The 26,484-nt window shown below is 43.4% G+C and overlaps 1 protein-coding gene across 1 annotated transcript in view; it reads right to left on the bottom strand.

Moving 5' to 3' along the window:
* Tmtc4 (transmembrane O-mannosyltransferase targeting cadherins 4) overlaps positions 1-26,484 on the bottom strand; it is a 51,130-nt gene that overhangs the window by 17,822 nt on the left and 6,824 nt on the right. Inside the window, exons 3-9 of the mRNA XM_090341917.1 lie at positions 23,208-23,323; positions 21,416-21,632; positions 19,426-19,513; positions 6,334-6,431; positions 2,573-2,665; positions 2,188-2,352; positions 850-1,052 (exon numbers count right to left, since the gene is read on the bottom strand). Coding sequence (XP_090198043.1) covers positions 850-1,052; positions 2,188-2,352; positions 2,573-2,665; positions 6,334-6,431; positions 19,426-19,513; positions 21,416-21,632; positions 23,208-23,323 — 980 coding nt within the window. The remainder of the gene's footprint in view (positions 1-849; positions 1,053-2,187; positions 2,353-2,572; positions 2,666-6,333; positions 6,432-19,425; positions 19,514-21,415; positions 21,633-23,207; positions 23,324-26,484) is intronic.

The following is a 26,484-nucleotide window of genomic DNA, read 5'->3' as shown; positions in this document are numbered from 1 at the left end:
TCATTCCCAATGTCCCCTATGATGCAAGGAGACAATTAGAGAAGAGCTAGTTCAAATTCGGTAGCTCCTTTTAATGCCTATACCATTTAAAAATCCTGCTTCACATGTAGATAGTGAACTGACTGGGACTAAAGCCTTGTCGCACTTTAAGAATCACTAACTGATATAAGATGTAGGTGAACTTAAAACATTCATTTATTTGGAGACATTACTAATCTAGTTCTGGGCTGTGCTTCATGGAAATCATCTGAATTTTCATTTTTTTTATGAAACATCTTCATCTTCCCCAATTCTTTTTTAGAAATTACATTTTATGATCTTTAGGTATATAAATGAGTTACTATTCAACAAATCAGTTTAGAAGTACAATACACCTTGATTTTCTTAATAACTTAAAAAAATCTCTTATTGTCAAGGAAGAATAGCCACTTTGGGGTGACAACTTATTTTGTACTCAATGGCAACAAAAGGAATCACCCTCGCATTCACCAGGGTTTTTATTTTTTATTTTTAAAGGAAAATTGCGAAATAACGGGCACAGCACACATAAATTACTCTGTTTTGACCATAAATTACTCTTTACCACCTACAGTGAGAGGGATCTCCAAGTGCTACTTCCCTGGGGAAGGGGCAGGGGCCAGGAAGCAGCCATCCGTACGCTCTCCCCACTAGCTGAAGGCAGCAGTGGGCGGGAGTGTAGGGAACTCACCCTCGCCATTAATATGTATTTAGAACAAATGGACTTAGACATTTTTGTCCACAAAATTGTTACTGTGATCAGTGCTAGACTTAGCAAAATGCTTCTGCCTTGACCCAGGGCGGAAGTTAAAATTCCTCACTGCCTCTTACCTTCTCTTGCCGCTGTCTTCAGAGCACAGGGCTTGGCATATTAGGCCAATTAGACAGAGCCAGAGTGCTGCTAGAGCAATTACCCGCCAGTCACCGAAGGACTTAATGAGGGGGATGCAGCCCATTGACCAATCAAAACACAGCCACCAGGGACACAGCAGCAGCCAGGCATTCAATGAATAGTAGTAATTATAGTTTATGGCCTGTCAGTCAAAAGGAAAACAAACACTTACTTGATACTGAACTTGAAAGAACATATATCTTAACTTCACTTGTGAGGTATTCATGTTCAAGGACACAGCAATTGTATAAAAATGTAATGCTGCCATTTATCTTTGGGGTATGGGTTGTAGTCTTGAATTATTAAATGCATTCAGATCTTAATACATTAAAAATACAGCCAGGCCACCACACCCGCAGTACATCTGTTCTGTTTTCTGGCCAAGCAACACACGATGGATTTATGAGGTGAGGCGAGGCCGAAGGCCCCGTGACCCAGGAAATCTGAGGCCTTAGGGTTAGTTACCTTTCCTAACCACATAAAAACAGGGATGCATCCCTGGCTGTCCTCTTGATTTCTCTCTGTGAAGGAGCAGCTAAGAATTTATGGCTTGATAGCCTTTAGGAAAAAAGGGCAAACCCCCAAGAATAAAGTATTTTGACACTGCTAAGACTCTTAAAGATACCACCAATATTGTTACTTTTTGTTGTTGTTGTTACTTTTTTTTTGTAAACATAATTTCCTCTATAACAAACAATGAGGCCAGTGGTCCTTTAAAAAGACTGGCAAGGACCCAGATGGGGGACAGAACCGACTTTTTCACTTCCAAGAAAGGACAGAGTTGCACCTCTGACTCTGTAGGTTCTGAATCCCTGGCTGTAACCTACCAAAGATCCAATCAACCATGGACGAGACTATTTAGAAAAAACAATTCCAGAAATTTCCAAGAGGCAAAATTTGACTCGTCTGTGCAGTGAGGACTTCACACATCCATGAGAATGAAGTGATGTGCAGACATTTATTAAGGTATTAAACATGAGTGAGAGATTTTTTTTTAAAGCATTTGGAAGATGTGCATAGGTGATCCACAAACACTCTGCCATCTTATGGAGGGACGTGGGTATCCCTGGAGGCTCCTGGAACTAACTTCCCAGAAGCCAGTTCCTCACCAAGAGACAACTTCCAAGGAGCTCACGCAAACCCTCCAATGCCTAACACAAGTTGCTTCATCCCAAACCACCAAGAAGCATGGAAGGAAGAGTCTGGATGGAGGGGAGGAGGATCATGAAGGAGTGGGGATACGGCAGCTTTGAGAAGAGGGCAGGCTCAGTACTCACCCTCACCAACATGCTGTCGGCAAACGAGGCTGGGTTGTCCACCTCCGTAAATGCCGGCGGCCCAGTGCCCATGATTTTCCAGCGCACATAGAGCATGCCGGCCCCTCCAGCGGTGAGGAGGGCCATTCGGAAGAGGAGGCCCCGGCTCCTGAGCACGCCCACGCTCTGCAGGGACACACAGAGCCCCCAGTGCTTAGGATCTCCAACTCACAGAGTCACAAATGCAGCAATTCTACCTGAAGGACTCCGACATTGTGCATGAAAAGGCTACATTTTTTTTTTTTTAGAATAAAAAAACCCAGAGAAATACTTGGAAAATGACACTTTAGATTAGTGTACTTGACATTTTCTATGTCTGGGCTGGAGACTGAAGACTGTAACTCACCTCCAATGACTTGCCCTTCCGCAGCACCTTCTGAATAACCTCCAGCACACTGAGCTTGCCTATCACCAGGACATCAAACACCGCATTCAAGCCCTGAGGACACAACGCCACACAATCACTCACAGGGAGCCTGGTCAGGGTTACAGTCACAATATGATTATTTAATCTAGACAAGGAGTGTGAAGGATTAGATCATCCTGGAAGAACTCTTCAGCACTTAAAAAGAACCACTCCATATTCATATGAAATTAGCTCATGTTTATATAGCCGTTTTTATTGAATAAAACCATTAGTAATAATTCTGTAGTAGATACTTAAGGGAACTAAGCTTCAAGATAATTAGAAATTTAGGGCTTCCCAGTGGTCTTTATCCTACCTTCTCTCAAAATTGAACATTCCCTAGTTCATGTAATAGTAGTTAGATACCTGGGCGATAATTCTGCTTAGGAAAATAAAGGCAGTCTCATGAACAGAGCCACAGAGCTGCACTCGAATTGCTGGCTGATTTGGACATGAAATAAGCAAGGAGAGGCACACATTTAAATACTAGAAGAAACTCTGCAGACCTTTTGGGCACAATCCTCATTGTTCATGTGTCTGCTCCCCCGGGGACATGGTTGGACTACAGCTCCCAGCCTGCTCTACAGTCAGATAAGGTCACGTGGCCATACTGAGAAAAGTACTATTTACCATTTTGGAGGTTTGGTTTCCTCTTCTAGCTGGCCGGGACGGAGATGGCCAGGACAATTTTGGAAACTATATGCTGAATACCTCTATGAGCTGAGAGGTTGCTGTGTGAAGGACAGTCCCCTCCACACACTACCACTGGCCAACTAGCCACGGGCACTTCCGTGGCTCTGCCTGTGTGAAGAGCTCATATTGGCATAATGATTCTTTCTTTTTAGCAGTTAAGGGCTACTATGACAGCTATTAGACTTTCTTTAAAAATCCCAGTAGCAGGCAGTAACATCTAACAGAACTCATGGCCCAATCTAGGTACAGGGGTCTGAATACATATGACTTGGCTCTTTAATATGGGGCTTCATGGCAAAAAAAAAGACAGGAATTTATCAGAAGTCAGAGGTAATTTGTAGATTTCACAGTAAGGATGGATGAAACCCTACTTAACCCTTTCCCACGAATGCTGGGAGCCATTCATTATCCAATACACAGGCCAGGGCTGGGTTAAACATTTCCATCTTGATTCATGTGACACACGGTCACTGTGGGTCACAGAAGACCATTTCTGCTTGTTCTACTCAAGGCAGGAGCCCCCTGCTGCTGTGTCTTTTCATATTCATTTTTTTTTTTTTTTTGCCCAGAGCTGTAGACAGTCACCGAGAGGTGACTGTGGTCACCAAGGCCGAGTAAAACACGAGGCTGAGACTCCTCTCTCCCATTTAAAGCTAATGCCAGGAGTGGTGTCTCATGCCTGTAATCTTAGCTACTCAGGAGGCTGAGATCTGAGGATCAAGGTTCAAAGTCAGCCCAGGCACTAAAGACCTTGAGACTCTTATCTCCAACTAATCACTACAAAACAGGAAGTGGAGCTGTGGCTCCAGGGATAGAGTGTTAGCCTTGAGCTGAAGAGCTCAGAGACAACGCCTAGGCCCAGAGTTCAACCCACAAAAAAAAGATCTTTATACCCTCCCCAAATGCTGATGCATTTGGGAGGGGTCTCAGACCTATTAAAATGAATGCTAACTCAACAGATCTAAATCTGGGATGGTATGTTTTCGACACCACTAGTTTTCAAAGTATTCTTTTGTGTGTGTGTGTGTGTGTCAGTCCTGGGCTTGAACTCACGGCCTGGGCACTATCCTTGGACACCTTCTGCTCAAGGCTAGTGCTCTACCACTTGAGCCCTAGTGCCATTTCTGGCTTTTTCTGTGTATGTGGTACTGAGGGATCAAATCCAAGGCTTCATGCATGCTAGGCAAGCACTCTACCACTAGGCCACACTCCCAGCCCTCAAACCATTCTTTACATTAGTCTGAAGTGTTAGAGCAGTGGTTCTAACAGAATGATTCTGTGGCAGAGGGCTGTCCAATGTCAACAATGGGGTAATATGGACCTCCCCACGTTTTTAACAAATGGTAAGTGAGGCTCTTTCTTTCCTCCTTCCTTGCTTGCTTTGCATCCTTTTCTTTTCTTCTTTTTTTGTTTGACCAGTCCTGAGGCTTGAACTTTGGGCCTGGTCACTATGCCTGAATTCCTTTTGCTTAAGGCTAGCACTCTACTACTAGAGCCACAGCCTCATTTCTAGCTTTTTCTGTAATTGGAGATAAGAGTCTCACAGACTTTCCTGCCCTGGTTGGCTTTGAGTTGTGATCCTCAGATCTTAATCTACCAAATATAAGACATTATGATACATATTGATTTCCTCCATATAATTTTTTCATCTGATATAAAAGATATAGACACATTACACATTCTGTTACTACTCAATATGGTGAGTTTTAAAGTGGTTACTGAAAAACTTTTGAGTTTACTCATTTTAAAAAAACACCATTAGGTTTGTGTTTGCATGGGAAAGAGGTGCCAGGGTCCTCTCTGGAGCTTCTGTCTTGTATTCATGGTTGGAGAGGTGGTTTACACTTAACCAGACTGAAGCTATACCTTTAAAGTATATATTGAGCTGTATCTTTTAAGTATAAGCTATACTTTTAGAGGTATACCTTTAAAGTGAGTAAACTACACTTTGAGAAAAGAACGTTGCAAAGTTTGGCTTTAAAAATTGGAATAGGACTGAAAAAGACTTAACCTTTTCCTCAAGTTTTATCTCTGGTTAAAAAAGTTTCTGGGGCAGGGAGTTTGGCCTAGTGGTAGAGTGCTTGCCTAGCATGCACAAAGTCCTGGGTTCGGTTCCTCGGTACCACATACATAGAAAAAAAAGCCAGAAGTGATGCTGTGGCTCAAGTGGTAGAGCTCTAGCTTTGAGAAAACCCAGGGACAGTGCTCCGGCCCTGAGCCCAAGCCCAGGACTGGCAAAACAAACAAACAAAAAGTTTCCTACATAGGCTTTAGTTAAATTTCCTAAATTGTGTTTTCTAATTTAATAACAATCAAAATGAGCTGGGCACCAGTGGCTCATGCTTGTAATCCTGGCTGCTCAGGAGGCTGAGATCTGAGGATCATGTTTTAAAGTCATCTCTGGCAGAGAAGAGAAGTCCATGAGACGTTTATCTCCAATTAAGAATCAAAAAGATAAATGAAGTTATTGCTCAACTGGTAGAGCACTAACCTTGAGCAAAACAGCTCGAGGAACTGAGTTTAAGCCCCAGAACTGGCACACCCCCTAAAACCAAACAAAGCCCTCAAGATAATACATTTACTATATAACCTATAAAGAGACTTGCACAGCTAGCCTGGTAACAGCATTTCTTCATTTCCAAATTATACCCTGCTCTTGCTACCTCCTAGACTAAATGCATCATGGAGTACTCTTCTATTACACCTACAACTGCTGACATATGTGAGAGCAAACTAGAAAACACAAAACATCATTATCTTCTTTTTTTTTTGCAGGAACTCTCCAAGAAAATGAATCACGCTCTTCAAGAACATCCCCCAGTTTCCCACAAGTTGCTAGCCTGTCCACGTGTCAACCAAAACGGCAGAAGCATGACAGAAATAGGGTCAGAAGTATGGCAGCACAAACTATTGGTCCAGAATTAGAGGAGGTCCCAGAGCAGGATGGCCACAGTATCTGTGAGAAGAACAGGTGTGGGGAGTGGGCCCAGCCGTGTCTGAGGTCTTACCAGCACAGTGATCCCTTGCTCTTTGCACAGCATGGCCACTGCCCCCAGAAAGATACTCAGCAAAACCCAGAACGTTGAAGGATGAGTTCCTTCCTTACCTGCCAAGAAGAGATAAATGCAAAAATCATGTAATATACTCTGTCCTGTTAATATCAGGAACTAAAATTCCCAAGCATGCCATGAGCTTAAAGCAGTCTGGTTCTAAGCACACCTCTATGAGTCAATGTGCAGTTGCACTTCAGGCTGGACAATACCTCTAAATGGGGTGTGTATCTCCTCTTCCTGAGATATTCCAGAAAGATGCAACAGCCCAGAGTCCCCACTGGGCAAGGCCCGTTCCCCAGCCTGCCAACCACCTTTGAGACCACTGTGACAAATTGTTTCGAGAATTCCAAGACTGCAAATGATGTATTTGGTGGCAGGATGACCCCAAAGGTCCCTGCTGCTGTCATGATGGAGGAGCAGCTCTGAGTCTCTACTCTTCTACAGTACAGGACTGGGCTTTCTGTGTCAGATGCATCTGTTGGCTCTGGCCTCTACTACTGATAGAGGGCTGGCCCTATCAAGTGCCTGTGACAGGGAAAGCCATGAATCAGGTGGGCTGCCAACCTGCAGGCAGTTCAAACACCACTAGACATGTGACCCCGTAAACAACCCATGCTGGTGACAGCCACTGAACCCTAAGCCTCCTTCCTTCTAATGAGGCAGGTCTGGCCACACACAAATTGGGTACCAGAACTCTACTACTGGGAGGGACAGAAGGGTAAACGTAGACTCATCTCTAGCCTTCCTTTGAGCCCTGCCCCTCATCTAAATAAATGAATGGATTCTGATCCTATAAGGAAGCTAATCATTAAGTTTGTCCAGGTGCCTTAGGTAGGTCCTTTCTAGCTGTGTCAATTCCTACAAGACACTGCAGGTTATTTACCCTCACTGTCTCAAGGCCCTTGTCTCTAGAATGGGGGCAGCCTAAGCTATCATGGGATAGACTTGACAGGCAGAATTATAGTGGAATACTTTGCCATTGTGCTATAAATTGCAAGAAAGCAAAACACTTATCTCTGGAAAATACACGGGAAACTGTCTGTAGTAGTTTCTGAGACATTCTAAGGAAAAAATGGAATGGTCAGGAAGCTTTACTTTTCACTATATAACCTTTAGTATCTTTTAGAGGTGCACATATTAAAAAATCATACTAAGATGGTTAAAAAAAAACCCAGATTTTTAGACATTCACATGGTGAGATCAAAGGAGGCTATTCATAGGACTGAATCACAAAGCTCCATAGCTATGTGCATGTGACCCTATCAAACAATACTTTACAAAAAGACCTTCAAGAAATGGAGATTTCTGGTTTTTCCCCTTTTGTCTTGTTTGCTAGTTTATTTGTCTTTGGGAGGTGAGAGGGTGGGACAAAGGATGAACAAATCTGGCAGTAGTACTCAGTATCACTAGACACTATGTGGAAAACCAACTATACGACCTGTGCATGGGGATGGGAGGAAAAAACTGAGAGAGATTGAGAGAAAGGGTGATGTGGCTCAGGAGAAAATGTACTCACTACCTGACTTATGCAACTGTAACCTCTGTGTAAATCACTTCTAAGTAACAATAAAATATAGTTTAAAAAAGATTCAGTACAGTATGCTACCTCATGTACGGAAATTAAAAAAAAATCACTGGTTTGTTATACCAATAAGTAACTGTAGTCCATTTTTACAGAAGTAACAAAAAAGAATAAAACACTTTAGGCTAAAAAATCATACTAAGATATGAACATTTACAATCATCAATTGGGATGGTGCCAGAACCACAGCAAACGTCTGATAAATGTTGCACATGAAACAGCAAAACTCCTGCAGTGTGAAGGAGATAGAATTTCCATGAGGCTCAGTACAATTGTCAAGGGGGTATCTAGTGAGTCATTTTGTCATGAAATGTGCCAGGCACATTATGTAGTGTAAAATGTACAGCTTGATTCTTATTAAACTGCTTGCTCAGGAAGCCAACAATAAGTGTGTGTGTGTGTGTGTGTGTGTGTGTGAGATGCAGATAATGAAAGAGAGGATACAAACATTTTGTGAATCCTCAGGAACTAGTCAGCACAGCCCCATGGTGGAAGATCTCACATCCTACCAACACCAGGGACCCCGATCAGGGGCGGAGGTGCTTTTAGCCTCAGGTGCTGGATAAATGGATTAAGACTTTGTTAACTTAGGAGAGGAAAAGAGGGGCACAATGCCTGTGTGCATCTGATCATACAAAATAATATTTATCAAAATGAACTCCAGGAAATGGAAACAAGATTTCTCTTAAAAAAAAAACAAAACAAAACCTTTGTTAAGATGGTGAAGCCAACAACAATAAATGATGAGTCAGACATGGTGGTTCACATCTGTATTATTACTCAGGAGGCTCTAGACTGGAAGGATTACATCACACACACACACACACACAAAAAAAAAAACCCAGGTTCAGACTTCTTAACCAATAGCTAAGTACAGATTGTGTGATGTACCTATTATCTAGGCTATGTAGCAGGCTGAAACCAGGACTTATGCCTGAAGTTGCCAGCTTGTCTAGGTAAAAAATGTTTCTGGGACTCTATGTCAATTGGAAGATACTAGACACCAGATCATGCCTGTCATCTCAGTCATATAAGGAAGAGTAAAATGGGAGGACAGTGGTCTGGGTGTAGGTCTAGGCAAAAAAGTGCGATGCTATTTCAAATAGCCAGTGAAAAAGGGCAGTGTGTGTGTGTGTGTGTGTGTGTGTGTGTGTGTGTGTGTGTGTGTGTGTCTGAAGTGGCAGAGCAACTGACCAACAGGCTTGAAGCTCTCAGTTCAAATTTTAGTATTGGTAAAAAAAATTGATGATAAAGTCTGTGTGTACCCAGCTGAACCCCTGGGCACAAAACAAGACACAAGCCAGATCACTTCTAATGGGACTCACTGCTGCTGCCCTTGGGTAGAGTGGCTTTCACTAGAGGCCTTGCTATTGTGACCAGGTACCTCTCCACTTTCCAGAGTCCACACTCCTTTCCAGTCACATAAATCAATTCAACAGGTCCTCACTTTGTTCCACTTAGTCTCCACAGGCTACAATGCCTCTGGCAAAATCCTACCCATCTTTTATTTATTTATTTATTTATTTATTTTTTGCCAGTCCTGGGCTTTGGCCCAGGGCCTGAGCACTGTCCTTGGACTTTCTCAAGGCTAGAGCTCTACCACTTGAGCCTCAGCACCACTTCCGGCTTTTTTCTATGTATGTGGTACCAAGGAATCGAATCCAGGTCTTTGTGCATGCTAGGCAAGCACTTTAACCACTAGGCCAAACTCCCAGCTCCCTCCCTATCTTTTAAATGTCACTCAAGCTGTGAAACCACACCTCCACCCTGCCAGGCAGTCTAACTTCTGAATTCGTTGTCTTTGTTACAGGCAGAACAATCATTGGTCCTATTGCATGTCTAATTGCTCCTGTGGGCAGGTGTTACCACCAGATCTCCTAGATTAATTTAAGACAAACCATAGCCTCCACACTGTCCTCTAAAAAATTTAGCATAACAGTCTTTAGTTATTATAAACCCTTGGTTTTCTGTCATTTCACCTAACAGGTTTCTTCTTGTCAATACTGCTGACTTCAGGGCTATTTGACTCCTTATTGTGGGGGAGGTTGAGTGCCACCTCTCATTTCTACCTACTGGATACCAGTAACAGCTTTGGTTGTGTCATGGATATTGCCAAATAACCCTGATTCAAATACCACCACCAGTTGAGAACCACTGCTCTAAAATGGCGGCTTCATGGGGAAGGAGGGGCAGGGGGTGTCCCAGGACCTACACCTGGATCTTTTACGAAGCACAGCCTCAGCCTCAGGTCCTGCTGTCAGGAATTCTGAGGATGGAAATTGGCCATCACCCTTTCAACAAGCTTTCCAGACCGTTCGGATGCTCTGCGCAGCTGGCCATCGTACACTTTTGCACAGCTGCTTCCCTGGCACCGTGCCTTGCCTTGAAAGCTGTACTGACCAAAACTCATGGCAGCACCTGAGTGGAACATAATCCTTTCCAGGACGCTTACAGCAGGGGGCCACCTGCCCTTGACTGGAGGAACTTCAGTGGCGGAAAAGAATTTAGAACACAATCTGTTTTAATAAAGAATATTTTGCCTTATATCTAGCCCAAGCCTGCCTCTCTTCATATATTTTATTGTAATTAACAGAAGGGTTACATTATATTCACCAGAGAGAAGGTGCATTAATTCACATACATTGATACCTTCTCATGTCTTGGTCCCCATTTCCCTCCCCTCCACCCCCATCCCTCATCTTGTTTTCCCTCCTTCCCTATCCAATTTCAAATAACCAAATACAGATATATCCAATATATCAGATAACAAAGTGAGATACTGTAACAATATGAGATAAACAAGGGACAGCAAAAGAGATGAGAGATAACATAGTACATTAAGGACAACAATCACTCATTATATGGCTTTTGTTTCTATATCCTAGAGGTCCTTTCATTTAGTGTCATACTATATGGCCTTATGTATCTAGGCTTTGCTCTATTGCAAATCTCTGCTAGGAGAGCCCAAGGTTTCTACTGAGTATGACAAATGAGGGAAACCATTGACCCTATGTTCCTTTGAGTCTGGCTTACTTCACTTAATATGATTTTTTCTGTCTTTCCATTTCCTAACAAATGGGGTGATGTCATGCTTTCTGACAGCCGCATAGAATTCCACTGTTTAGAAATACCACATCTTGTTGATCCACTCATCAACTGAGGGACATCTGGGTTGGTTCCATATCTTTGCTATGGTGAATAGTGCTGCAATGAACATCGTTGTGCTAGTGGATTTAGTATGTCCTTGTTTCTGGACAATTGGGTAAATGCCAAGTAGAGGAATTGCTGGGTCATAGGAGAACTCTATGTTTAGCCTTTTGAGGCACTGCCATACTGCTTTCCATAGTGGTTGAACGAGTTTGCACTCCCACCAACAGTGTAGTAGTGATCCCTCCTGGCCACATCCCCTCCAGCATCTGTTGTTATTAGTTTTCTTGATCCTGGCCATTCTAACTGGAGTGAGGTGGAATCTTAAGAGTTGTTTTGATTTCCAAGCCTGCCTCTCTATATTACCTAAGTTGCTTCTGTAGCTTGCAGTTGGGAAATTAAGCTCTAGTTACAATGTATGTGTGTGTGTGTGTGTGTGTGTGTGTGTGTATGTGTGCGTGTGTATATGGATGTGCATATCAACATATTTAGTTCCATTAAGTAAACTAAGGTTTGTAAAAATTAATTATATGTTTGTAATACAATGCTAAAAAGTCACCATTATAACCAAACAATGTAAAAAAGAAGCCCATTACATTATGTATGATTCCAGTTTAAGTGAGCATATAGGTCAGTCAGTAACAGTCACCATAATGTAAATGTTGTCAGGTCTCTAAACTTAAAAAAAAATGGCTAAAATAACTAAAGGTAATGTGTTAACTAACTCCTATTGAGGTACGGTTCTTAGAGTATGTGCACATGTTTGAACAGTGAACAGAGGTCTGAATGGTACAACCTGGGATGACCACAGCTCACAATGTCCCACCCTGTGCAACGAAAGCCCAGGTCTTGAGGCTTTGCCAGGGCTCAGGTGCAATCCTCCGCTCAGAACACGTCCTCCTGAGGGCACTTCAGGGTATGCTCATAGTACCAGATTGTGTGGAGAGCCTTCGATGACGATAAACGACCCTTCTGATTACCACAGGTTCCCATCTATGAATAAATGAGATAAAAGATGGCCACAGCAAAACTCTAGACCCAGAACAGGGAAGAGTCTTCATGCTGACCCAACATTCAGTGCAGCTACTCACTGGAGACCAGTGCACTCAATCCTTGCTTACCTCAACCTTCTATCTGGATTTGATTTTTTTAAAAAGCTTTTTAATCTTTTTGATTTTTCCCCTTTGGTCAATCATGGGACTTGAACACTATGCCTGGGTTTTGTCCTGAACTCTTCAGCTCAAGGATACTACCCTACCCCCTGAGCCACAGAACTGCATCTGGGTTTTCTGGTGATTAGAGGTAAGAGTCTCACAGACTTTTTAGTGCCCGGGCTGGCTTTGAACCATGATCATCAGATCTCAGCCTCCCAAGTAGCTAGGATTACTAGTGTGAGTCACATGCCTGGCTCATACTTTGTAATTCTTTTTTTTTTGGCCAGTCCTAGGCTTGGACTCAGAGCCTTGAGACTTTCTCAAGGCTAACACTCTATCACTTGAACCTCAGCACCACTTCTGGCTTTTTTCTATGTATGTGGTACCAAGGAATCAAACCCAGATCTTCGTGCATGCTAGGCAAGTACTCTACCACTAGACCAAACTCCCAGCCCATACTTTCTAATTCTTGTAAGTTGTGTTTGTATTCTTCGCCTAAATAATTTCCTAATGTCATGCTTCCTGCTCTAAATTTCACAAGCAAGTCTCTTGATCATTTCACATTTCTTCTATGAAAAGTGGAATTAGCTTGCATTTTAACTGTAACATGATTTTTCCCCATAGGCAAGAGCCTTTGAGAGGAGACCAGTTCCCAGTTCCCCCACTGAAATACTCAAAGAGCTCTCTTGAAGACACTCTGAAAATATGAAGCTAAATCACTACCTGGATGTGATGATATGGGCTATTATTCAGTTCATCCTGTCTAGAATTTAAACAGTCTTCTCTTTGGATGGCTAACTCAGACTTACTAGGATACAGATAAGATGCAGAAAACAGTTTTTCTTGGGTGGTAAAAATGAGGTTTAAAACTCAGATCTCAAGCCTCCTGGCAGATGTTCCACTACTTGAGCCATTCTCCCAACCCTTTTTTGCTTTCGAGTATTTTTGGTAAGGTCTTGCAATTTTTGCCCAGGGTAGGCCTCAGAGAGTGATCCTCCTGAGTCTCTGGTAGCTCGGATTACAGGTGCATGCCACTTTGCAAACAAAGCCTTTAGAGTTATGGAGTGTTCTTGCAATAATCTAATATTTCTTACTCTCTAAACTACAACACTTCCAAAAGAGTTTTTCTCATCCTTTAAGTCTCTGACTTTGCCTAAAAATCCCCCCCAAAAATCAGAGATGAAGGTATACTTTCTTTGCCTAAATTTTATCCGTTTTAGTGATCACGAAATACTAGGCATCACATCTCGTCAAAGGCGAGATTTCAATGGTCAGTTATAACCCAGTAACAGCTTCATTTGCAGATAAGTGTCTCCCACCTCATTATTGCTAATGAGTACTTGAGATTCATCTTCTCCCAGTGGAGGTGTGGTGCAGTGTAACGCACACATCTGACTCTAAGACTTCAGATGGGAGGCATAATGTATTTTATATTTTTCTATTGATTGTCCAATGAAATTATATTGCTGACATATGGAGCTATTACAGAATATTAAAATTCATCTCACCTCTTCCTTATGTATAGCATGTTTACTAGAAAATTCAAAATTACATAGATAGTTCTCATTTTTTTTCTTTCAAAGCAGTGTGTATGGTCCTGGTAATCATAGTCCCAGCTCATAGTTGAAATATTTGTACATCATATATCTGTATTCTACCTCTAGCTATTGCCTATTTTAGCCTAACCTATTCTCCTGTAATTTCTGCCAGATTTACCACTCAATATTTTATCATGTGTCATAAGACTAAGTATGCACATGCTCTTTTTTGAGTTTTCCACCAGAACACTTAACATTTTTAAACTATATCATAATCTAAGAGGTCCTTTTTATAAATGTGGAGTCTTGTGTGTTCATGATAAACTAAGGCCAATTTACATAATGTTGGCAAAATATTTCCAGTACTGAGGTGAGCAAGAAAAGTTCATCCCAGTAAAGCTAAACCAAGTTACTGGGTTTGAGTTCTAGGGATGGCCCAGCCTTGTATAGCTTTATATACATACTTCCCTAAATTAAAATTTAATTTGAATTTTGGTTTATCAAAGTGACTAATGCTAATAAATTGCCAACATGTGACGTAGCCTTGATGAATTTGGACTTGTGTTTCTATGATAACGTTTTTACTACCAAGTAACATTAACTGTTCTTGAATTTCACATCTGAAGATTTCAATAAGGAGACTGAGTGGATAGCACTAGGCCACCTTACATATAGTAAGGACTTACAAATCCAAGAGGGTTTTCTTTTTCTTTCGTGGGTCATGGGGCTTGAACTCTGAGTGTGGGCACTGTCCCTGAGCTCTACAGCTCAAGGCTACCACCCTACCCTTGAGCCCCAGCCCCATTTCCTGTTTTCTAGCATTAATTGGCAATAAGAATCTCATGGCTTTGTAGTGCCACTTTGTAGTGCTGGCTGGCTTTGAACTGGCTGACTCTGAACTGACATTCTCAGATCTCAGCCTCCAGAGTAGCTAAGATTATAGGTGTGGGCTGCCTTGCCCAGCTTTCTTTTTCTTTTTGTGGCCAATCCAGGGCTTAATACTGTCCTTGGGCATTCTCAAGGCTACAGCTTTACTACTTGAGCCACAGAACCACTTCAGGCTTTTTCTGTATATATGGTACCATAAGGAATCAAACCCAGGGCTTCGTGCATGCTAGGCAAGTACTCATCACTAGGCCATGCTCTTGGTCCATGGCTTTTATTTTCAATAAGCGAAAAGCTAGTAGAGCTGTGGCTCAAGTAGTAGAGTGTCAGCCTTGAGCAAAAAAGCTAAGTGAGAGTTATAAGGCCTTCAGTTCAAGCCATAGTACCTGCTCACACAGGCACATGCATATAGGCATCCATGCAAACATTCACATACAAGCATATAAGAAAGACACAGATACCAAATTTTAAACTGAGAAGTAGCTCTTAAAAACACTAAAGCTAAGGGGGGAAAACAAGATGAGGAGCGGAGGTGGGGGGAGAGAAATGGGACTAAGACATGAGAAAGGAGATCAATGTTTGTGAAGTAATGCACCTTCTATCTGGTGAATATAATGTAACCCTTCTATTAATTACAATAAAGAATATATGAAAAAAAAAACACTAAAGCTAGGGCCAGGAGTTTAGCTTAGTGGTAGAGTGCTTGCCTAACATTCATGAAGACCCAGGTTTGATTCCTCGATAAAAAAACAAAACAAAACAAAAAAGAGCCAGAAATGGTGCTATGGCTCAAGTGGTAGAACTCTGGCCTTGAGAAAGCCCAAGGACAGTGCTCAGGTCCTGAGTGGAAGGCCCAGGACTGGCAAAATAACAAAAAACAAACAAACAACAACAATTCCCCCCAGCCCCCCCACTAAAGCTAAATCATGAAAAGCTGATGTCATCTCTGGTGTAGTTAGACTTAGGAATGATCTCTGTTCTGAAAAATCTTCCCAAGATAAGGATTCTAACTTGGACATGGCTCTGCATAAGCATCTCCAAATGTGACCTTTCTCAGAATTCTCTGCCTCACTGTCCAGATTGCTACATTTTAAGCTCCAATGTCTCCAGAGAGGACGGGGAAAAACATTCTTTTTTTGTTTTGTCAGTCGGTCATGGGGCTTGAGCTCTGGGCCTGAGCAATGTCCCTGAGCTCTTCAGCTGAAGGCTACTGCCGTACCCACTTGAGCCACAGTGCCACTTCTGGGTTTTCTAGTGGTTAATTGGAGATAAAGCATCTCACAGTTTTTAGTGCCCAGGCTGGCTTTGAACTGCAATTCTCAGATCTCAGCCTCCTGAGTAGCTAGCATTACAGAGGTGAGCCACTGCACCTGGCTAAAAACATCAGTTTTTTTTTTCTTTTTCTTTTTTTTTTTTTTTTGCCAGTCCTGGGCCTTGAACTCAGGGCACTGTCCTTGGGCTTTCTCAAGGCTAGAGCTCTACCACTTGAGCGACAATACCACTTCCGGCCTTTTCCTATGTATATGGTACCGAGGAATCAAACCTGGGTCTTCATGCATGCTAGGCAAGTACTCTACTACTAGGCTAAACTCCCGGCCTAAAAACATCGTTTTTAATCACACTGCATCTCTCATCTTTTGGGACAGCACTCACTGAGCTGCAGTTACACACCCTAGCAACCATCACCAGTTGAAGATCCAGACTGTAGTGGACATTTGTCTTTCCTTGATTCGGTACATGTCTGTTATCAAAGATAATTCAACCCCTTAGGTAAAAGGCTGACAGTGAAGGAAGTATAGGAAAATAAATAGGTAGCTAAATAAACAAACAAACAAACAAACAAACAAAGCAACATGCATAAAGACACTTGTCAGCACTAACACCCACAAGTGCCAACAGATGTGACCAATTAAATGAAGCATGTGCCTCAGACTTGGCACTCCTTCCGGAGGAGGTGGGGGAAGTTCTCCTTTCAGCAAAAGCAGCACATTGTGCAAGCTAGCCCTTTCCACCACCCTCTGCCTGGCATCTCTGCCTAGTGTAACTGGCACATCATGGTGTGCATGGGAACTGTGCCACCCTGACAGGTGGCCACGACTCTGTAGCTGCCAGAGCCACACAATGAGCATCAGATTCACACCCAAAAGTTGTACCCAACCAAGCCTGCTTCCATGTGCAGAAGGGAAGTTGGACTTGCTGTCCTTAAACTTATGAAAATGAAGGCATTGGAGAAACCGAAGAACAGGAAGGCAGAGGGGAAGAGAAACCTGGCCCCTATGTCAGCATTCAGTCAGCAACAACCCCTACTCCGTAAGGCACAGTGTCCAGTAGGATGGAGGGGGGAGCTGCCCTGCTTTGTTAGTTGGGAGATTCTAAATAAAATGTCCCAAATCAGACTGAAAACATGAAGTTTTTGTTAGGCTCAAAAGAGAGCAGAAAAGGCTTAGGAAGTTAAAAACAACAGAGATTTGATCTCTCATCTTTGGCATTAGGAATGATGGTTTAGGATTAAAATGACTGTCTTCAGAACACAGCAAATCCACTCCTCGATGGAAGGGACTCTGTCTCATTCCAATGAGGTGACAATTTTAAGGTATTAGCTTCAAGAGAAAACATTTTTGTGGTTCCAGCAAGATTACTGTGTACAGATTATGTTCCCAAAAGGAAACATCAAGCTTTAAAGCAGATATAAATACTGACAAAACATCTCATTGCAAGAATAACACTTTGTTTCAGGTATTCGGAAATAACGAGTGTCAGTGATGTCATTTTTTGGTCTTTCTAAAATAACATTAGGTCTGTTCCATAGTGAAAACTTTTCTAGAAATTTATGTTTATGTGTAACTAATGCCAGGCCTTTATTAAACTTTACATTCAGATCTAACACGTATGAAGACAAAAATCCTTCGCTAGTCCTCTTTTAAGACAGAACAGTGCTCTGATTTGCATCCCAGGAATTACTTGTACCTGTAACTTGTACCATAAAAGAGTTTTGCTTCTCTGCTGAACACACACAAATACGGGCAAGCAGAATAGGAACAGTCATTGCAACAGTATGATTGTGCACCACCTGGCCTTTGTACATTTGTACAGACTAGTAGGGGAAATATAAATGGGTCACTCTAAGACATTTCCAACTACAAATGAAAGTATGGACAACCTAAATTCCTATGAGTATGAACAGTGCTGCTCCATTAGACCAAGGGAAATTTAACAGAGATTAGCCAAGAAATTAGTAGTACAAAGACCATAGCCATCCATTCTGCAAACATGGAAAGACGGTGACACTGAGCAGAGGCTAAGAGGTGGGGACAGTGGACATAGTTCATAGGGAAGTAGGGAGAATGGGGTCATTCTGCTCTTAAGGCATGAGCTTCATGTAAGCTTTATTTTAATCAAACTACGCTGCCCTGGTGCTGGGATGTAACTCAAGGGAACCATTGTTTAGCATGTGCAGGCCCTGGGTTCTATCTCCAGCACTGATATAAATAAGCGCGCGCACATGCGCGCATGCGCGCATGCACACACACACACACACACACACACACACACACACACACACACACACACTCCCTAATGTATAAGTACTGAGCCCTGTCCAGACTTTTGTCTCTCTAGGTTTGTCTCCTTATGGTCTGGTACAAAAGAATATCATTAATGTTTAGCTTCTTATTGGTGATGGCATGAACAACCTAGGTTGCTAAGTCTCTATTGGAGACCTCATGTGCTTATGCCTGAATTAGAATGACTTTTGTACAGAGGACTCTGACGTCTACTCTGGTAATCCCAGTTTATAGGTAATATATTTTGTTCTTTTGTTTCTCTGTTGCCAGTACTGGGTCTTAAGCCACTTGAGCCACCCGTCCAATTCTATGTTGGTTAATTGGAGATAAGAATCTCACAGATTTTCCTGTCTGGGATGGCTTTTAAATCTCCAATCTTAGATCTCAGCTTCCTGAATAGCTAGGATTACAGGCCAGAGCCTAGCCACTGTGCACCTCTTGATACCCTAGGTGAACATTAACATAATACTTCAGGATTCTTCCAAAGAGCTGCTACTTACAAAGGACCATACTCTATTCTTCACATGTTTAAAGATGAGCAACACAGAAAGTAGAAACACAGAAAACTGAAAACACTGTGCCTCCTTTGTCAAGAGACAAAGGAGAGGGAGGATGCTGGGTCTCACATTAGATCTCAGTGAAGTCACACCTGTGAGACAACATGTGTTCCAAAACACAGCTTAGGTGTTGTTGCCCAGAAGGAAAAAGCAGGGCAGTGAGCGAAGACTCCCACAGACCTTATCCAATCCTCCCTAGGAAACCATGAATAGGTGGCTGAGCTATGAACACGTACGGTAGATACCAGACAAGTGCCTGGGTTTCTCCTAGGATTCTACTAGGGGTGTATCCAATCTCATAATTTGGCCAGAAATAAAACAGCAAAAACTATTCTGAGGGCTTGGGCTTAGGTTCTGGGTGCGGCTTCTGCTTGTGGCTTGGTGCCTGCCCCCTTAACACCCTCCAGCCTGACACTCCCATATCAACACGGGCATAACACTATTAATCTATGGATCAATGGAAAAAGGCAATGGAGTAGACAGACGGATCAAGGACAAATTATACCTCTGCCCCATGTCCTTTCATAATCCCGAGCAAAGAGATCATTTCCCAACTGTTAAAATACCACTTGACAGGACAACATGGAAGCTGGAAATTGGGAAGGCAAACATAATGCTTACTTTCTCTAAATGCCTTACAGTAGCCAAGGAAAGATAACAAAAAGAACAGGGCACACAGGAGGTCTGCACGGCCGACAACACCAGCAACCTTAAAAGAAGGGGAAAAGAAAGAGATTTACGTAAGACACATAAAAACATTCCTATACAGTATTAATACAAACATATTCCTTGACATATAAAACAAGCAGCTTACTAACCTTAATCATCAATGAATGTATAACAGTGCAAGGATTCTGTGGTATTGTCTTACAACTGGCTCACTTCATCTCTGCTCTGGGACTGCTTGGAAAAGGTGGGTTGGCTTGAATACAGCTGTTCAAGCTGTGCTAGGTGCATGCCAGTGACACGTGCCCTGCAGAAGCTATGTTGTTTAATGCCTTACACCAAGATCTTCAGAACTGGGCCTCTCATGTTCCCACAGTGGGTTTTTAATTGGAAAATGTTATCAGCTCGGAGGTAATATTAAAGAAATATGTTTAGAAATGTGAAGGATATAAAAGTGGGAGAGGCATTTATTAAAAGCCGTCAGTTAGACCAAAACAGACTCAAAGATGACTTTTCCAAGCTACCTCTGCTATCTGTCCCTAGCTTCAGGCTCAAATGGATCAGTGGGTTAATCTGGGAACCAAGAGGAGCGAGAGGGAGCCACAAGATGAAAACGGAAGGAATCAGGAATATCCCGCTGAGCAGGATCAATCACGCTCAAAAACCAAAATATTGTGCTTTCACTCATATATAGAAGCTAGATATAAAAGATGGACACATATATCCATTTGCATAAGTAGATATATACATGGATAAACATTAACATGAATCTAAGTAAAGGATTACTTGTTAGAAGGTGGGGAGGGAGGAAAATAATAGAGGGTGAAGAATTTCAAAATACATTTGAAAGGGATGAATAAATTGCCTGCAGCTATAAAAACTGAACTAGAAAAAACGGCTTAAATTGTATGGGAAGCAGGAGAGGAGGCAGGGGAGATGGAATAGAGGGAGTGAAAATGATTGGAAGATATCGTAATCACGTGTGAAATCCAACAATGAAATCCACCAACACCATATAACTACAACAGAGACCTGAGACTAAAACCAGTCCTAACTCACATGTAATTACAAACAAAGAGATTTAGCTGAACTCTTGTATTAGTGCCAAGTCTACCAAGGTCCTCAGTCCTTTGCCTTTGCTGAAGTAAAAATACAAATTAATTCTTTCTCTAAATCCCTTGCATACAGGAGTGTCTTGTGAGAGTGGTCATGAGGGTTGGGCAGTCCTAACAAGCTCACAAATGACTACATGTACACTGGCTCCATGGCTTAGAGAAGTGGCCATGGGAGTGGCTGGGCTCTTGCCAGGGGCTACCCCTTCCACCCTGTCCAAGCCTGTGGGGAGATGAGGCCTGCAGAGCAAGGAGGAGCAGTTTTCTGAGCAACTACTCCCTGCCAGCATGTCCTCAGTGTGGATTTGGGGAGTCCAGAACTTACATCTATCCCGCTCACACCCATGATGAACAGTATATCTGTACTCGCTCTTTTGGGCCACTGCAGTGCTTATTGTAGATGGACGTCAGAGTGTTTTGATGACCATCTTATCAAGAAAGTAGTTCATAAATCATAACGAACGTACGCACCACAGAAAAGCTGTCTCAGACCCTTTGCTAAATAAAGGGGGGTTCTCTTTACCGGCCTTTAGACTCCAAAGCCAGGCAAATTAACTGTCAATGTTTAGGGCTGGGGTCGTGACACAGCCACACAGTCACTGTCACCAGAGCTTGCACTGTACTTTTGGTATGAAGTCTCTCCAGGGTGGCAGAGAGAAACATGGTGAACCTAGAAACAACTGACTCACCCAGAAGTGGAGGGGACTTACAATGTATAGAATATACCAGAACCAATTGGAGTGCAGGATGGAAGTCCATCTAGTGACGAGGTGGCTCATAGATGCCTTGGGTTGCTCACACACTTGCAGATGTCACAGACAGGCAGTACTTACACACTCAGTATGCACTGGATGCACAGCAAACAGCAGGGCTGCCAGTAGAGATGCTCTGGGGGCCAGGTGCACTCTCCGGCCTTTACTAGAGTACTGCAGACCACCAAACAGCACCGAGAAGACGTCCACCAGGAGGACAGAGATGCCGGCATGCAGGAGGATGTTGACCACGTGAAAACCCACTGGGTAGAAGCCGCCTGATAAGTAGTAGTTCATCCTACAGTGGTCAGGGCAATCACAATGGATCAACTGGTGAGCGGAGAGCCAAGCTAATAATACCTACTAGCTAAAAAGCCTACCATCCTCAGATCTCAGCCTTCTGAGTATCTGGGATCCTCAGATCTCAGCCTTCTGAGTATCTGGGATTATAGGTGAGTGCCACAGCACCAGGAGAGATCAGTTTTGAAGTGTTGCAAAGGAAGCGCTTCGGACTGGATGTGATGACAGATGCCCGTAATCTCAGGAGGCAGAGACTGGAAGTATAGTTCTAAAATGCCCTGGAAAAGTCAGCAAGACTCATTTCAACAAACAAGCCTGGCATGGAAGTGTGACCTGTTGTTCCTGGTATATAGGGGGCTGTAGGTAGGAGGGCTGAGGTCTGAGGCTGGCCCAGTAAAAGTGTGGGATTCTATCTGAAAAATTTAGAGCAAGAAAGGGCTGGTGATTAGTTCAAGTGGTAGGGTACCTGCCTACCAAATGTAAGGCCTTGAGTTCAAAACCCAAGTACCACAAAAGAAAGGGGCGGGGGTAAGGAAGAACTACATTCCAAATAAGACATGATTATCTGTCCGCCGCAACCGCTACTTGGATTAAGAGTTGTGAAACTCAGCGGGGCACAGTGGCTCACGCCTGTAATCCTAGTTACTCAGGAGGCTAAGATCTGAGGATCATGGTTCAAAGCTAGTTGGGGCACTAAAAAAAAGTCTGTGAGACTCTTATCTCCAATTAACCACCAGAAAACTGGAAGTGGCATTGTGGCTCAAGGGATAGGGCAGTAGCCTTGAGCTGAAGAGCTCAGGTACAACCTCCAGTCCCAGAGTTCGAGTCCCATGGCCACTAAAAAACAAAACAAAAACCCACAAGGGTTGTGAAACTTATCTATGAAGACGTGCTCCTAACATGAGGCTAGCCAGCGTTTCTCAACTAATGTCCTGTCCTCTTCCTTGCTGCCTGGGATTTCTACTTTTGACTGCTTCTCAGTAGTCAGCGGCTCCAATTCACCATTTCATGCTTCTCTGAGAGATCTAGGCACAAGTATTAAATGAACCCAACCAATAGGTGTGAAAGAGAACAATTGTACAGGATCATTACTTACTTATGTGATGTAAATGCTTCCTGATTCACAAGGGTGGAAGGTTGTTTTGAACTTCACTGTCATTTTTTTCACAGTGACTTCTACCTTACTTTTGTTACAGAAAAAAGCCCCACAATGACATCAGAAGCCTCATGCTGCTGTGATTCTTTTTGACAGTTCCCAGGAAGTAAAGGGTACATCTTGGACAACAAAACAATGTGGAGCACCTCACTACTTACAGCATTTCTGTACCCAGGGCCGTGTTACCCTTTCCTGCAGCTTTCCAGTTTTCATCTGTGCTGTGGGAGCAAGCACTCAGACAGGACATATCCTCTCCCTGGGCTCACGTCCTGAGACTGGAAATCGGCATGGAATTCTTAAGAGTACAGGGTGTCTCAGCCTACCTAGGAATCACTGACTGGCCCAAGGCTAATGACACAGCCATGCAATCACATGTAGGCCTTGGATGGCGGTTACTGCTCCAGGCCGACACCTCACCTGAAGGTCAGCACGGTAAGAGGCCGGTAGGACTTGTGGCTGGTGTTGCTGCTCAGTCTGCTGCCCCAGAAGTCATGATGCCACAGGTCCCCCAGAGGAGTGTCTGCCTGGAGATCCTGCAGGACACACCAGGGACATCTGGATAAGGGAAACACAATTCTTCCCCAGCCCTCTGCTGAAGCCCTCACCTAGCCAACCCACGAAAGCTCCTAAGCCACCCAACATCCCATCTCTTCACCTAGCACAGAGCAGGGACATGCTCCTTCAGACATGTTCTGCGCGGGAAGAGCTTGGATAGCTGCTCCATCCTGGGCAGCGTGACCCCTTCCCACAGCTTTCCACGACCTGTAGCAAACTCATGTCCTCACAGAGTGGCCACACGGCCTCCACTCACTCAACTCCGGCCCCCTTGCGTGAACTCCACTCCTGTGATGAGCTCACCATGACGGCTCTGCCCACGGAGGTCTCTCTACATGACTCCTCCACTGTTCACATGGTGGCCATAGAGCTCTCTGGCTCCTGAGTGGATCCCTCCTGTCACTCCTGTCCCATGTCCTGTAACTCTAGACACACTGGAAGCTTATAATCACTGCACTATCTGTATCATGAGGTTGGGGCTCCATAAGGCATGGGCCACACAGGCCTTGTGTACTGAAGTATCAAAAAAAAAAAAAGAAAAGTGTTTTATATATGCTGAATGAGTGGAAAAGTCAGCTAACTAGAATCTATATCATCTTTCACATGCTAAGATTATTTACAAAACATCCCCAAGCTTGAAAGTGTGGTTAATTTTTTAACTTTTTCATTTTTGATAAGTTAAGTATAACTAAGAGATTAGGGGAGAAAAAGCTTCCATATATTTTTTTTTGTTTGTTTGTTTTTTTTGCCAGTCCTGGGCTTGAGCTCAGGGCCTGAGCAATGTCCTTGGACTTTCTCAAGGCTAGAGCTCTACCGCTTGAGCCTAGCACCACTTCTGGCTTTTTTCTATGTATGTGGTACCAAGGAATCGAACCCGGGTCTTCATGCATGCTAGGCAAGCACTTTAACCACTAGGCCAAACTCCCGGCCCAGCTTCCATATATTTTTTAAAGATATAAATCTGTAAATAGTAAAAAAAAAAATCTTGCTGCTAAGATAATACTAAAGAAAACTTACAAACAGAAAAAAGCCAAACACAGAAAAAGTGCTGTGGCACTCAAGTGGTAAGGCTCTAGCCTTGAAAAAGCTACACAGCAAGACGTTTTCTCAGAAATACAATAAAAAGCCTTTTTTTCTTTTCATATTTACAACATGAAACTAAATGCTGTAGAAGACAACTAAGACATGGAGGAAAAAGTAACAAATGTAATGATCAACCTTCTCCTTAGAGCAGAAGACCAGGTGGCTGGGTGAGGATCCCTCTCTTTCAGAAATCAAATTTGCTGTGATTCTCTGAACAGAAGGAGCCCTTTGAAGAGGAGTGGGAGTCTCACAGACACGCCATGTTGTTCAAAAACCAGAAGTAGCTAGGGGTGAGGCCACGGCATGCCTGGCCAAGACTGCCCCCATCTCTTCATGTCCTATGGGCCTCTGCAGGTGCCAGCTGCCTAACAAAACGGTCTTTAATACGCACCACAGCGCCGCACAGAACAGGTGTCAAATACCAGGCAGTCTCAAGGAGCAGCAAATGTTGGTACTGTACAGCTCAATGCCCAATACTTAAGATGCTTACAGATGGGGCCGGGAGTTTGGCCTAGTGGTAGAGTGCTTCCCTAGCATGCACGAAAACCCGGGTTCGATTCCTTGGCACCACATACATAGAAAGAAAAAGCCAGAAGTGGTGCTGAAGCTCAAGTGATAGGACAGTGCTCAGGCCCTGAGCTCAAGCCCAGGACTGGCAAAAAAAAAAAAAAAAAAAAAAGATGTCTTCAGAAGAGGGGACAGGCACTAAGCTGGTCACTTGGGGCCCACTGTAAGGAAGATTTTTATTGTTGCTGGGGATCTGAATCAGTGGCCTTACACAATTGACCACTCCCATCCCAGGAGCTGCATCAGTGTTTTGGGACAGGAACCCACCAGCTAACTTAGCTGACTCAGTGACAGAGTGGAAACCCACCTAGCTTCCGCAAGAAGGGCTTGCTCAGTGGTGGACGGAGAGGCAGTGCAGCTCCCTCTCTCTCCCAACAGGAAACAAGCACCAACAAAGCTCTAAATATTTGATTAGGTGCAGCAGCCTGTACGCTCTAGGGCACACGATAGGAAGGTGGGTCGATTTTTCCTCATGATTTATGGAAACAATGTAGTGGGTCTGAAATTTCTTCTATTCCACTGTTTCAATAAGGATCTTGTGGCACAAGAAAGCAAATCAGCACAGCAAGAAGAAAGCATCTGGAAGACAGTCTTCCACACTGCCAGACCCCGCACTGGCCTGTTCACGACACTGTAGGCAGGCTGCCAGGAAGTGAGACATGACTGCCATTAAGCAGCGAAGGAGAAAGCTGGGCTGGCAAGTCAGCATAAGGGGCATAAAGAGGCACTCCAGAAGACATTCAGAGCCACGAGCTGCCTCACCCACCTCGCCCCATGCCAAAGGAAGACTCACATTGGACAACCCTCTACAGAACCCAAGCTTCTGTGCTGACAACAGTCTGGAATGTTTTCAATATTGTTTCCCAATTAACATTTCATATATCCACTCTCACAAAATGAATAATAGAACTTACAATAAACATGAACCTTGGTTAGAAAAGTGACTAGTGAGCCTGTGATCTTGTTGCTGAGAGCTACTGACTTACCCATCGTCACATGTGCTAGCTGATGGGTGAACTTGAAGGAAAGAATGAGCGAAGCACTTAAAAGTAAAGATTAACTTGCAAGGCAGATGTTGAGAGGATTGTGGTTTAGAGTGAGCCTGGGCAAAAAACACACATCACTTGAGCCATTTATCCTTCCCCCCAAAGAAAAGGGATGGGGGGGAGAGGTTCAAGTAGTGCAGTACTGCCTAGAAAGCTCAAGACCCTGAGTTCAAACCCCAGTACCACCCCAAATAGCAAGCAAGCAATTAACCAACCAAAGAAGCAAATGAAAAATGAAGTATGGTGGTACATGCCTAGCACTGGAAGACTGAGGCTTGGAGGCTCACCAGTTCAAGGCCAACAGGGAAAACACAGGTTGGCAAGGGACTTTGAAACAACAACACTGTTTCAAGAAAATGAAAAAGAAGAAAAAAAAGATAAGCATGATTAATAATGCCATTTACAGTCAGGCGCTGGTAGCTCACACCTGTAATCCTAGCTAC

Source organism: Megascapheus bottae, chromosome 11 (assembly GCF_031878675.1).
Source record: "Megascapheus bottae isolate mThoBot1 chromosome 11, mThoBot2.hap1, whole genome shotgun sequence".
In the NCBI taxonomy this organism is placed as follows: domain Eukaryota; kingdom Metazoa; phylum Chordata; class Mammalia; order Rodentia; family Geomyidae; genus Megascapheus; species Megascapheus bottae.
Note: the sequence above shows the minus strand (reverse complement) of the source record. Positions and strands in the feature narration are given on the sequence as shown.